Raw genomic sequence first — 13,513 nt, 5'->3', positions numbered from 1 at the left:
AAGCAAGCAGGAGTGTGGTGCCACCAGCAAGCAGGATGTTAGGAGGCAGGAGTGAGTGTGGTGCCCCTCGCAAACAGGAAGTTAGGAGGCAGGAGGGCGGTGCCCCCAGCAAGCAGGAAGTTAGAAGGCAGGAGAGCGGTACCCCCAGCAAGCAGGAAGTTAGAAGGCAGGAGAGCGGTACCCCCAGCAAGCAGGAAGTTAGAAGGCAGGAGGGCGGTGCCCCCAGCAAGCAGGAAATTAGGTGGCAGGAGAGCGGTGCCCCCAGCAAGCAGGAAGTTAGGAGGCAGGAGAGCGGTGCCCCCAGCAAGCAGGAAGTTAGAAGGCAGGAGAGCGGTGTCCCCAGCAAGCAGGAAATTAGGTGGCAGGAGAGCGGTGCCCCCAGCAAGCAGGAAATTAGGAGGCAGGAGGGCGGTGCCCCCGGCAAGCAGGAAATTAGAAGGCAGGAGGGCGGTGCCCCCAGCAAGCAGGAAGTTAGGAGGCAGGAGAGCGGTGCCCCCAGCAAGCAGGAAGTTAGAAGGCAGGAGAGCGGTGTCCCCAGCAAGCAGGAAATTAGGTGGCAGGAGAGCGGTGCCCCCAGCAAACAGGAAGTTAGGAGGCAGGAGGGCGGTGCCCCCGGCAAGCAGGAAATTAGAAGGCAGGAGGGCGGTGCCCCCAGCAAGCAGGAAATTAGGTGGCAGGAGAGCGGTGCCCCCAGAAAGCAGGAAGTTAGAAGGCAGGAGAGCGGTGCCCCCAGCAAGCAGGAAATTAGGTGGAAGGAGAGCGGTGCCCCCAGCAAGCAGGAAATTAGGTGGCAGGAGAGCGGTGCCCCCAGCAAGCAGGAAATTAGGTGGCAGGAGAGCGGTGCCCCAGCAAGCAGGAAGTTAGAAGGCAGGAGGGCGGTGCCCCCAGCAAGCAGGAAATTAGGTGGCAGGAGAGCGGTGCCCCCAGCAAGCAGGAAATTAGGTGGCAGGAGAGCGGTGCCCCCAGCTAGCAGGAAGTTAGGAGGCAGGAGAGCGGTGCCCCCAGCAAGCAGGAATTAGGAGGCAGGAGGGCAGTACCCCCAGCAAGCAGGAAGTTAGGAGGCAGGAGTGTGGTGCCCCCAGCAAGCAGGAAGTTAGAAGGCAGGAGGGCGGTGCCCCCAGCAAGCAGGAAGTTAGGAGGCAGGAGAGCGATGCCCCCAGCAAGCAGGAAGTTAGGAGGCAGGAGTGAGTGTGGTGCCCCCAGCAAGCAGGAAGTTAGAAGGCAGGAGGGCGGTGCGCCCAGCAAGCAGGAAGTTAGGTGGCAGAAGAGCGGTGCCCCAGCAAGCAGGAAGTTAGGAGGCAGGAGTGAGTGAGTGTGGTGCCCCCAGCAAGCAGGAACTTAGAAGACATGAAGGCGGTGCCCCCAGCAAGCAGGAAGTTAGGAGGCAGGAAGGCGGTGCCCCCAGCAAGTGGGAAGGTAGGAGTGCGATGTGTTCCAGAAGACAAGATCTTTTGGTCCAACTGTAATGTAGCTCAGGTAAATAGTAGAAGAAATTAATGGTACCACTGATGGACACTACAAGTAGACCAAAATCTAACAATTTTTCAAAGAATGCTTTCAAATTATCAGCTGAATACAATATAATGTGTGACATAGGTTAAAAAAAAAATAGGACAGTCAAGATGTCATGACTGGTGTTTTTTCTTTTATCTCATTGATTAACCTAATTCAACAACGATTTCAAACACAAAGGCCACTGGCACTGACGATGAATGATCTAAGACATCCTCTGTAGACAGCATCACCGGAGTGTGCTCATTATCAGCACTTCACAAAACTCACCCACAGGGAAAGCGTATGATTGCTGTGTACAGCATATTCTCCTGGCATCGCGCGGGAGCAGCCATCCCAGAGAGATCTCGAAAAGTAACCTTTACAAGAATGGGATTTATTTCTGAAACTGTAGAAAATCTTTTTACAAATCTGGCATTTTATAATAATATTACTGGCAATGTGCTGAAGGTGACAACACTTTTCACATTACACAATCAATACTTGTGGATGAACTGACAAGTTGTGATAAGTCCTAAGTTGTAATTGTAACAAGTTTAAAGCAATATTTTTACAAAATACCAAGTAATATTAAACCCGAGGTGCGACAACCGACCTCAGGCTAAGATGATAAGATTTGAGATGCTGTGAATCAGTGAGAAAATCAGTAGGGCTTACATGATGAGATTCCCAGGATAGTTCTTCTGCTAAACTTAGACTACTGTGTGCAGCCTTAAAAGGAAGCTGGAGACTTTAAAACGCATAGCAAAGAACAAGTAATCCTCATACCCTGGAGTTTGTCAACTGCATGCAAACACGGCATAGTGTGTGTTTATATGGCACTTCTATCCGCACAGACATGCATAATTCCCATAGTGTCATTTTACATGTATGCCTCCTTTATACTGGTAGCTTTTTATATGGCAGAGGGAACTTTGAGCCTGATAAAGAACCAGGTCTTATTTTGCAGTCGATACCTCTATAGTTACACCCATGGAATATACAAAAAATATTTTTTTATGAAGAAGAGAAAAAATGTAAAAACATAACTCTACTTACCACGTCCTTACCCCAATAATCCAGTGTTGATTCCCAGTCTGAAATTCTAGCAATGGGCCTGATCTATGTTTAAGGCTGGAGTCACACTTTAACGTATGAAAAATCGGTCCGAGTCTCCCTGCCAAGAGTCGCAAGAGTGTAATGCAAGTACAATCAGATTTTTCACACCTAGCATCCAATTTACATCAGAATGCAGTGCGATTGCTATTCTATTGCATTGCAATTTTAACATGAGCTTTTACATATAGAGCTTTACTCTGTCATTTACACATCATTTTCAAAGGAAATATTTTTCAAAACACACATAGGTAGAATAAATCCCGGCAATGCCGCGTACAGTAAAATAACAGTGACAGGTTATAATATATAGAATAGATATATACACATAGGATAGGTAGACATATAGATGTCAGTGACACATATATATACAGTATGTATATACTACTCAAAAAAATAAAGGGAATACTAAAAGTTGCATCAGCCTATAATTCGTTCCCTTTATTTTTTTGAGCAGTGTGTGTGTGTGTATATATATATATATATATATATATATATATATATATACTCACTGCTCAAAAAAATAAAGGGAACAATTAAACAACAAAGTATAACTCCAAGTAAATCAAACTTCTGTGAAATCAAACTGTCCACTTAGGAAGCAACACTGATTGACAATCAATTTCACATGCTGTTGTGCAAATGGAATAGACAACAGATGGAACTTATTGGCAATTATCAAGACAACCTCAATAAAGGAGTGGTTCTGCAGGTGGGGACCACATCTCAGTACTAATGCTTTCTGGCTGATGTTTTGGTCACTTTTGAATGTTGGTTGTGCTTTCACACTCGTGGTATCATGAGACGAACTCTACAACCCACACACTTGGCTCAGGTAGTGCAACTCATCCAGGATGGCACATCAATGCGAGCTGCGGCAAGAAGGTTTGCTGTGTCTGTCAGCGTAGTGTCCAGAGGCTGGAGGCACTATCAGGAGACAGGCCAGTACACCAGGAGACGTGGAGAGGGCCATAGGAGGGCAACAACCCAGCAGCAGGACCGCTACCTCCGCCTTTGTGCAAGGAGGAACAGGAGGAGCACTGCCAGAGCCCTGCAAAATGACCTCCAGCAGGCCACAAATGTGCATGTGTCTGCACAAGCAGTTAGAAACCAACTCCATGAGGATGGTCTGAGTGCCCGACGTCCACAGATGGGGGTTGTGCTCACAGCTCAACACCGTGCAGGACTCTTGGCATTTGCCACAGAACACCAGGATTGGCAAATTTGCCACTGGCGCCCTGTGCTCTTCACAGATGAAAGAAGATTCACACTGAGCACATGTGACAGAGTCTGGAGACTCCTTGGAGAGCCATCTGCTGCCTGCAACATCCTTCGGCATGACCAGTTTGGCAGTGGGTCAGTAATGGTATGGGGTGCATTTCTTTGGAGTGCCGCACAGCCCTCCAGGTGCTCGCTAGAGATAGCCTGTCTGCCATTAAGTACTGAGATGAGATCCTCAGACCCCTTGTGAGACCATATGCTGGTGCGGTTGGCCCTGGGTTCCTCCTAATGCAGGACAATGCCAGACCTCATGTGGCTGGAGTGTGTCAGCAGTTCCTGTAAGATGACGGCATTGAAGCTATGGACTGGCCGCCCATTCCCCAGACTTGAATCCGATTGAGCACATCTGGGACATCATGTCTCGCTCCATCCACCAACGTCACGTTGCACCACAGACTGTCCAGGAGTTGGCGGATGCTTTAGTCCAGATCTGGGAGGAGATCCCTCAGGAGACATCCGCCGCCTCATCAGGAGTATGCCCAGTCATTGTACAGTAGGGAGGTCGTACAGGCACGTGGAGGCGACACACAATACTGAGCATCATTTCCTTGTCATGAGGCATTTCCACTGAAATTGGATCAGCCTGTAATTTGATTTTCCACTTGATTTTGAGTATCATTCCAAATCCAGACCTCCATGAGATATTCATTTTGATTTACATTGATAATTGTTATGTTTTATTGTTCTGAACACATTTCACTATGCAATGAATAAAAATTTGCAACTGGAATATTTCATTCAGAGATATGTAGGATGTGGTATTTTAGTGTTCCCTTTATTTTTTTGAGCAGTAGATAGATAGATAGAAGAAAAGCCAGCAATTCAGCAGCCACGTAGTGTAAAATCACAGCAGGAGCTGACAGGATAGAATAGATGGTTTACACACAGTAAATACACATAGAATCGGTAGATATATATAAATGTCAGTGACATATACAATTAGTGCAGTTTGTGTGCAGCTTACTGTAGAAGTATTTAATTAATAAAAGATTATTTTTCTGAAAAAAATGGAGTGGGCTCCCGCGTAATTTTCTTAACCAGCAGATGGAAAGACGACGGCTGATGTTTGTAGACTGGGAAGAGGGTAATACCCATGGAGCTTCCCAGGCTAGTAAGATCAGCTCATAAAGTATACTTAGCCTTTACTGGCTATTAAAATGTGGGACCCTAAAAAAAACTGATGTAGGGTAATTAATAACCAGCAAAGTCTATGCAGACAGCTGCGGGCTGATATTAATAGCCTAGGAAAGGGCCATGGATACTGCCCCCCAGGTTAAAAACATCAGCTCTCAGCTGCCCCAGAAAAGGTGAATTTCTAAGATATGCCACTTAGGCACTTAGCCTTGCTCTTCCCACTTGCTCTGTAGTGGTTGCAAGTGAGGTGATGGTTGGGGGGTTGATGTCACCTTTGTATTGTCAGGTGACATCAAGCCCCAAGGTTAGTAATGGAGAGGCATCAATAAGACTCCCCCATTACTAAAGTCCCCGTTACACATAACAAAGTCCCAGCGATCCCACCAACAATCCGACATGGCTGGGACATCGTTAGGCTGGTGAGCTGTCACATAGACAGCCCCGCCAGCGATCAGGACGAGCAAGCAAGCTGGTTTCTAATGTAAACATCGGGTATCCAGGAGCCGCGGCTCTTGGATACCCGCTGTTTACCTTGGAAACCGGCGTACACGCTGGTTTCCAAGGTAAACATTGGGTATCTAAGAGCTGCGCGGCTCCTGAATACCCGCTGTTTACATTAGAAACCAGCATCCAGCGTCGCTGATCGCTGGTCTCTCGCTGCCACACGCAGCGATGCATGCTGGCCAGTGGGAGACCAGCGATCAAAAAATGGCCCAGGCCGATCGAGCACGATCAGCGACACCCGGCAGGCGGCGGTCGCTGACCCCCCCCCCCCATCACACACAGCAATCTTGCTGGTGAGATCGCTCTGGCGTCACAAAATCAGCGATCTCGCAAGCGAGATCGCTGTGTGTGATGGGGCCTTAACCCCATAGTCATATCGTATAAAAACTGACCTTCACATCCAAGCATAAACTAAGTGTGAACAGGTGCTTAACCTAGTCACCAACTCATATACACTCAAACAAAAAAGGATGCACTCTGTAGTCAATTTTTTTAAAATTTGTATTCATTAACCTTCTGACTGCACTCCACCTCTTGGCCACATGTGTTTTTAATTACAGCAGGGCCACCACCCCTCCACAGAGAGATTTCAGTCTAAGGAGAGGATTTACATAGGTTCCATTACAGATGAAGACTTTAGTCTAAATGAGGATCGGCATTAGGTTAGGGTCCTGGAAAACGAGAAACGCCTTAACGTGGCTTCCAGGTACACATAAATTGGCCATTTTATGCACTAAGCTTTCTCAATTTTTCTTATTTCTAATGCAGTAATGCAATTCATTTTTAATATTTCATGTTTGCATGCTATGGCGCTACAGAGTGCTTCCTTTTTTGTTTGACTGTAAACATTGGCCCCCAGCCGTCGGCTTTCCCTATGCTGGTTAAGAAAATTACACGGAGCCCACGCCATTTTTTTCAGAAAAATAATCTTTTATTAAATACATGTACAGTAAGCTGCACCCACACTACACTAATTGTATACGTCACTGACATCTATATATCTACCCATTCTATTTGTATTTACTGTATGTAATCCATCTATTCTATCCTGTTGACTCCTGCTGTGATTTTACACTACGTGACTGCTGAATTGCTGGCTTTTCTTCTGTGTATGTATATATATATATATCTCTGCGCTGAAGTATCCACACTAATCCAAAAAAACACCTTTACGCCAGCGTTCTTCACAGCGCACCGAGAACGCTGGCGCACCAAGGGAGCAGTGAGTAACCAAAGAGACTGTCACCAGCCGGGACAGTTCTCTCTAACTGTTGGAATTAACGTACTGCCGTTTTATTTAAAGAAATATGTAAAATCGCATGTGGGAAGTGCAGCGTCTCACAACTACCTAAGTAATGGAGCTCTGATCTCGTTCAGCTCCTGGGATACGATCACACTCCTGTACTCTCCATGCGAATTAGAGTACTCTTGCTGGATACATTTGAGGTACAAATACTTCTAATTGTTGTTCTTTGTAGTATTCCCATAATATAATATATATGTATATCATATACATTTTTTTTTCTCCATTTTACATATTCATTATTATCTTTTCTGAAACATTTCGGTTCTTTTACAATTCATCTTGGTATTGTGGTGCTCTGCAGTCTCACAACAAAGGTAGTTTTTTGGATTAGTGTGGATACTTCAGCGCAGACATTTTTTAGTATTTGTTATTTTAATTTACGACAGTGTGGTGTGTTCTGTCATGCGGCGGGTATCCCTTTTAGAGTACTAGCGCCCCTGAAGACATATTTCTTTCTTTATGTAATATATATATATATATATATATATATACATACATATGTGTGTGTGTGTGTGTCACTGGCATCTATATATCTATGTATTCTGTGTGTATGCAGTATATCTATTCGATTTATTCTAGCCTGTCACTCTGTATGCGGCAGATGAATTGCTGGCTTTTCTTCTATCTATGCAATATATATACATATATATGTGTGTGTGTCACTGACATCTATATATCTATGTATTCTATGTGTATGCAGTATATCTAATCTATTTATTCTAACCTGTCACTCTGTATGCGGCAGATGAATTGCCGGCTTTTCAAAGGACACCGGTGCGTAAACATCAGACAGCACTCGCATGGTCCGAGTGCTGTGCCATTTTTTTCTTCTTGCACCCATAGGCTTGCATTGGCGAGTCTCGGCCGAGTCTCTGTGACAAACGCAGCATGCTGCGTTTTTACACGAACGCCAAATACGGCTGAGAAAATAAATGCTGATGTGAGCTGCCCCATAGATTAACACTGTGCCGAGTGCTATGCGATGTTTTCTCGCATAGCACTCGGCCGTATTCTACGGTAGTGTGACTGCGGCCCAAAGGTAAAAACATGTGAACGCTGCAGTCAATCAGTAAGGGCAGTGGTCGCTTGCTGACCACCTGTGAAAAAATGCCAGGGGCACTGCTAGGACTTTAGCGCAAAATTTATTGGAGAAAAAAAGAATGAATAGTGTTTTTTTGTTTCTTTTCTTTTGTATAAAATTTGCTTTTGCTATATCTAATTTTCTAACACTCCCTGTACCTCTGTTTCATCATCTGTCAAATAGTGTCTCTGGTGTAGTTCTTATACAGTTGTGTGAAAGTGTTTGCCCCCTTCCTGGTTTCCTATTCTTTTGCATGTGTGTCACACTTAAATGTTTCAGATCACCAAACAAATGTAAATATTAGACAAAGATAACTCAAGTAAAAACATAATGCAGTTTTTAAATGAAAGTCTTTATTATTAAGGGAAAAAGAAATCCAAACCTACAGGGCCCTGTGTGAAAAAGTGATTGCCCCCTAAGCCTAATAACTGGTTGGGCCACCCTTAGCAGCAAAACTGCAATTAAGCATTTGCGATAACTGGCAATGAGTCTTTTACAACACTCTGCATGAACTTTGGCCCAATCGTCTTTGCAGAATTGTTGTAATTCAGCCACTTTCCAGGGTTTATGAACATGAACCTCCTTTTTAAAGGGAACTTGTCAGGTGCCCCATGCCGTCCAGTCCAGCAGCATTCAACTCTCTGCCTAACCAGCCCCATATAAAATAATTCAATAAATGCTTTAAAAAAGCATTCATAACCTCTGTTTCCTATGCTAGTGAGGGCTTTGACTAGTCAATGGGGCATTAGTTCCCAGACTAGTCAACCCTCTTTCCATGATCACATAATGTGGACGAGCGGCATACAAATCTAGCGCGTGCGCATCGCTCATTCTGGCCGCTTCACTGCGTCTCTGAAGCTGGGTCTACGCTTCCCGGCTTCAGAGGTGCGCACTGCGCACGTCAAGAAGTTTAGAAGATAACTAATGGTCATGCGCAGTGCGTGCCTCTGAAGTCAGGAAGCATACAACCGGCATCAGAGACGCAGTGACGCTTACGGAATCAGCGGTGCGCTTTCGCAGATTTGCATGAGCTGGCGATGATGCCGGCTCATGCAAATTATGTTATCATGTCCACAGGGGCTGATTAAACAGAGGCAACTAAAGCCCCATTGACTTGTTAAAGCCCTCATTAGCTTAGGAAAAGCAGAGGTTCTAAATATTTTTTTAAAGCATTTATTTAACTGAATTATTTTATACAGGGCTGGTTAAGGAGGGAGTTTAATCGCACATAGCTGAATGCTGCTGATTGGAGGGCATGGTGGACCTAACAGGTTCCCTTTTTAAGGTCATGCCATAGCATCTCATTCAGATTAAGGTAAGGATTTTGACTAGGCCACTCCAAAGTCTTAATTTTGTTTTTCTTAAGCTATTCAGAGGTGGATTTACTGGTGTGTTTTGGATCATTGTCCTGCTGCATAACCCAGGTGCGCTTCAGCTTGAGATCATGAACAGGTGGCTGGACATTTTCCTTCAAGATTTTTTGGTAGACAGCAGAATTCATGGTTCCTTTTACCACAGCAAGTGTTCCTGGTCCTGGAGCAGCAAAACAGCCCCAGACCATCACACTAGCACCACCTTATTTTACTGTTGGTATGATGTTCCATTTCTGAAATGCTGTATTACTCTTATGCCAGATGTAATAGGACATACATCTTCCAAAAAGTTCAACTTTTGTCTTGTCAGTCTACAGAGCATTCTTCCAAAATTCTTGGGGATTGTCAAGATGTTCTCTGGCAAAACTGTGACGAGCCTTTGTTGTTATTGCTCATCAGTGGTTTTCGTCTTATAACTCTGCCCTACAGGCCAGTCTTGCCCAGTCTCTTTCTTATGGTGGAGTCATAATTCATGAACACTGACCTTAACTGAGGCAAGGAAAGATGCAACAAACCAGTCTGGTGCTGGCGCTCCTGAAAATTATATCTTGTACTAAAATGGCTTGATTGAAAAAGTATTTTATTCTACATATACCAAGTAAAAACAACACGTTTCGGCTTGAAAAGAGTAAAAGCCTTCATCAGGTAAATTATACAGCCAACGATTTTTACCTGGTATATGTAGAATAAAATACTTTTTTAATCAAGCCTTTTTAGTACATGATATATTTTTTGGGAGCGCTGGCACCAGACTGTTTTTTTGCATCTTTTCTACCTTCCCCTATGGACGATTGAGGATCGCCTCGTGGACCAGGAGCCGTGCAGCAGACCGAGTAACCAGGAACTTGGTTGGAATCCCCCCAGGGTCAATACGCTGTTTCTTCCATCTATAATCTGGTGAGCGCACAAGCTTTGTATTTTCATTTGTGCCATTTTTAATACTGCGCTTAGATCATTCACAGCATTGTCCTCTTTATATTCTCTATCCTCAGAGTATTATATGAAAATTGCTTAACTGGGGCAAGTGAGGCCTGCAGTTCTTAGGATGTTGTTGTGGGTTCTTTTGTGACCTCTTGAATGAGTCGTCACTGCGCTCTTGGGGTAATTTTGGTCGGCCAACCACTCCTGGGAAAGTTCACCACTGGTCCATATATTTGCAATTTGTGGATAATGGCTCTCACTGTAGTTCACTGGAGTCCCAAAGCTTTAGAAATAGCTTTATAACCTTTTCCAGACTGATAGATCTCAATTACTTTGTTTCTCCTTTGTTCCATAATTTCTTTGGATCGCGGCATGATGTCAAGCTTTTGAGTATCTTTGGTCTACTTCACTTTGTCAGGCATGTCCTATTTAAGTGATGTCTTGATTGAGAACAGGTGTAGCAGTAATTAGGCCTGGCTGTGGATAGGGAATTTGAACTCCGCTTCCAAAGGTGTGATAAGCCACAGTTATTTCATGTTTTAATGGGGGGAGGGGAAATAACGTTTTCACACAGGGCCCTGACGGTTCAGATTTCTTTTTCCATTAATAATAAAGCCCTTCATTTAAAAACTGTATTTTGTGTTTACTTGTGTTTTCTTTATCTAATATTTAAATTTGTTTGGTGATTTGAAACATTTAAGTGTGACAAACATGCAAAAGAAATGGAAATCAGGAAGGGGCAAAAACTTTACACACAACTGTAATTGGGCTGTTTGGGGCTCTCTTGAGCAAACATTTTAAAGATTTTATTCCAATAAGTTATCAAAATAAATTTATATAATGTATTCCACATGTAGAAATAATTATTGAATCTCTTAACCTTCCCAGCACCTGCACCCCTGATGGTAACTGGCACTGTGAGCAGAACTCCTGTCTTATAAACCCAAGAATCATTGATGCCATCAATCAAGGTTCCTATGGGTAAGATAAATACCATGTAATTGTTTACATTTCTTTATTCTGTAACTTCGACCCCCCCCTCCCCAACATAATAAATGTAATAATTTCAATATTTTATATAGGGTGTCTCATCATTTTTTATCTATAAACAAAAGCAATTCTGATGTTGAATATTTTCATAATAATTCTCCATTTCCTTGTACAAAACCACAGATTCCCAGACAATCTTTCCAAAGTCATAGAAGTAAATGGTTTTCCCACAATGGAGATTTATAACCTTTTCACAGAAAAGATATTAAATGCCTAATTAAGGGGCATCCCACTGTGTGGACCACCACTGATTGCTAGAACAAGAGTCGTGAGCCCGCTATTCTTATCACCACAGCCAACTCTTATGATTACATGATGAATGTCTGTTGTGGGAAAATCTATGTAAATAGTAACATTCTGGCTACCTACAGCCACAACTACGGTAAGCTTAGACGCTAAATGCATAACAATTTATAGTTTTGTTTAATGGAAGCTATTTAAAGGGAATCTGACACTAGGTTTTTGCCACCTACTCTGAGAGCAGTAAAATGTAGAGGCAGAGACCCTGATTCCAAAGATCTATAACTTACTGGGCTGCTTTGTGCAGCTTTGATTAAAACACTGTATTATCCAAAGGAGATTATCATTAGAGGACTAGTAAAACTTGCTGCCAGGTAGTCCTCCATGTTCATAAACTCTGCATAAACCCACACCATCACTGATTGGCAGATTTATGTGTATATTATACATGGTCAGAAAGCTGCCAATCATTGATGTGGGTGGGGTTATACACATCTCATCAATCAGAGAACTGCTAGATCTGCAGCAGGAAAAACAGTGATTTTATCAAAACTGCACTAAGCATCTCATTAAGTGACACATTCCTGTAATCAAAGTCTCTGTCTTTAAATTATGCTGCTCTCAGATGGGATAGCAAAAACCTCGGGACAGATTCCCTTTAAATTATACATCAACTAGAAGTTGCTGTAGGCCACCAGAATTTTTAGGATTCAGAATTCTGTTTCAAAGACACAGAGCATTGATGCCCATGAATTGTGAAATGACCAGCACAAAATTTTAGACATTTTTAGATAATATAGCAGAAATAGTAGAATCATTGTAGTCCATTTTAATTTTCACATTGATGACTTCTCCTTAGGAAAAACTATTATTATTAGATGGATGGGGTTCTGACCTTTGGCTTCCCCTCCTATCAGCTGTTTAAAGAGGCTGCAACACTCCTGCCTTTTCAATGTACATCATCTTCAGGGTGGTTTGTGCTCATATGCACATTTTTTTTTAACTGGTTACTCAAGATGTTGCACAGCCTAGCAGTATGAATGACAACTGCAGCGTCTTAAGATAGCTAATCAGAAGGGTGCCAGTAGTCGAATCCAAAATGATCTAATATTGACGGCTGATCTTAAAGGGGTGTTCCCATCTCCAAAATCCTATCCCAATAAGTTGTAAGTGTAATAATAAGAATATTAGCAAATACCTCCGATTTATAAATATAGTATGGTTCTTTTGATAAGCTATGTTGCTTACCCCATGTGCAGGGCATTGCAATAGCTTAGGTAGCTATGGTTACAACCCTTAACATCTGTCACTACATGAGGTGTCATAACCATGGATACCTAAACAATGCCCTGCACATGAGGTAAGTGACATAGCGAATCAAAAGAGCTGCACTACATTTGTAATTGGAGCTATTTGCTAATATTTATTATTATTATTATTACACCTAATACATATTGAGAAAAGATCTTGGAGATGGGAATACCCCTTTAGCCATCAATTTTAAAAGTCTGCTTAACCCCTTTACTTGACAATAAAAAATGGATGTTGCTTTTATTTCTATAGATGGAAGGCTGGTAATTATAGCCAATTTTGGGGTATGACACTGGATGAAGGAATACGGTATAGACTAGGAACAACAAAGCCTCCTTCTTCTGTTATGAACATGAATGAGCTACATGTGAGTATATGATCCACAATGATAGTATTTAGTTAAGAAGCCAAAATACTCAGCAGAATGTTAGGAAATGTGAAAAGATAATAGTCAGATGATGCAGTAAAGATAATAATATTGATCATTTTTGCATTGTTGTATAGGAATTGACCATGATAATGAAATATTTCCTATATCCCCATAGCAGTACAATGCAATCAGACTGTCGTCTTCCAATGTTAACATGCGGTTGGAATGTGCCCATTCTTCTTCGCCAGTCATAGTTCTTTCCTGAGATTGGGGTCAGCGTGTAATTCTTGGCAGATCCCAGGAGAAGAGGCACAATACACATGTGATTAAGCCAG

The 13,513-nt window shown here is 43.0% G+C and overlaps 1 protein-coding gene across 1 annotated transcript in view; it reads left to right on the top strand.

Annotated features, from left to right (window-relative positions):
* Nucleotides 1–13,513, top strand: part of TINAGL1 (tubulointerstitial nephritis antigen like 1) — a 90,643-nt gene that overhangs the window by 58,837 nt on the left and 18,293 nt on the right. Inside the window, exons 4-5 of the mRNA XM_073571796.1 lie at nt 11,096–11,188; nt 13,061–13,175. Of these exons, the coding sequence (XP_073427897.1) occupies nt 11,096–11,188; nt 13,061–13,175 (208 nt within the window). The remainder of the gene's footprint in view (nt 1–11,095; nt 11,189–13,060; nt 13,176–13,513) is intronic.

The sequence above is a fragment of the Dendrobates tinctorius genome, unplaced genomic scaffold, assembly GCF_039654945.1.
Source record: "Dendrobates tinctorius isolate UK_male_01 unplaced genomic scaffold, ASM3965494v1 ptg000007l, whole genome shotgun sequence".
NCBI lineage: Eukaryota > Metazoa > Chordata > Amphibia > Anura > Dendrobatidae > Dendrobates > Dendrobates tinctorius.
Note: the sequence above shows the minus strand (reverse complement) of the source record. Positions and strands in the feature narration are given on the sequence as shown.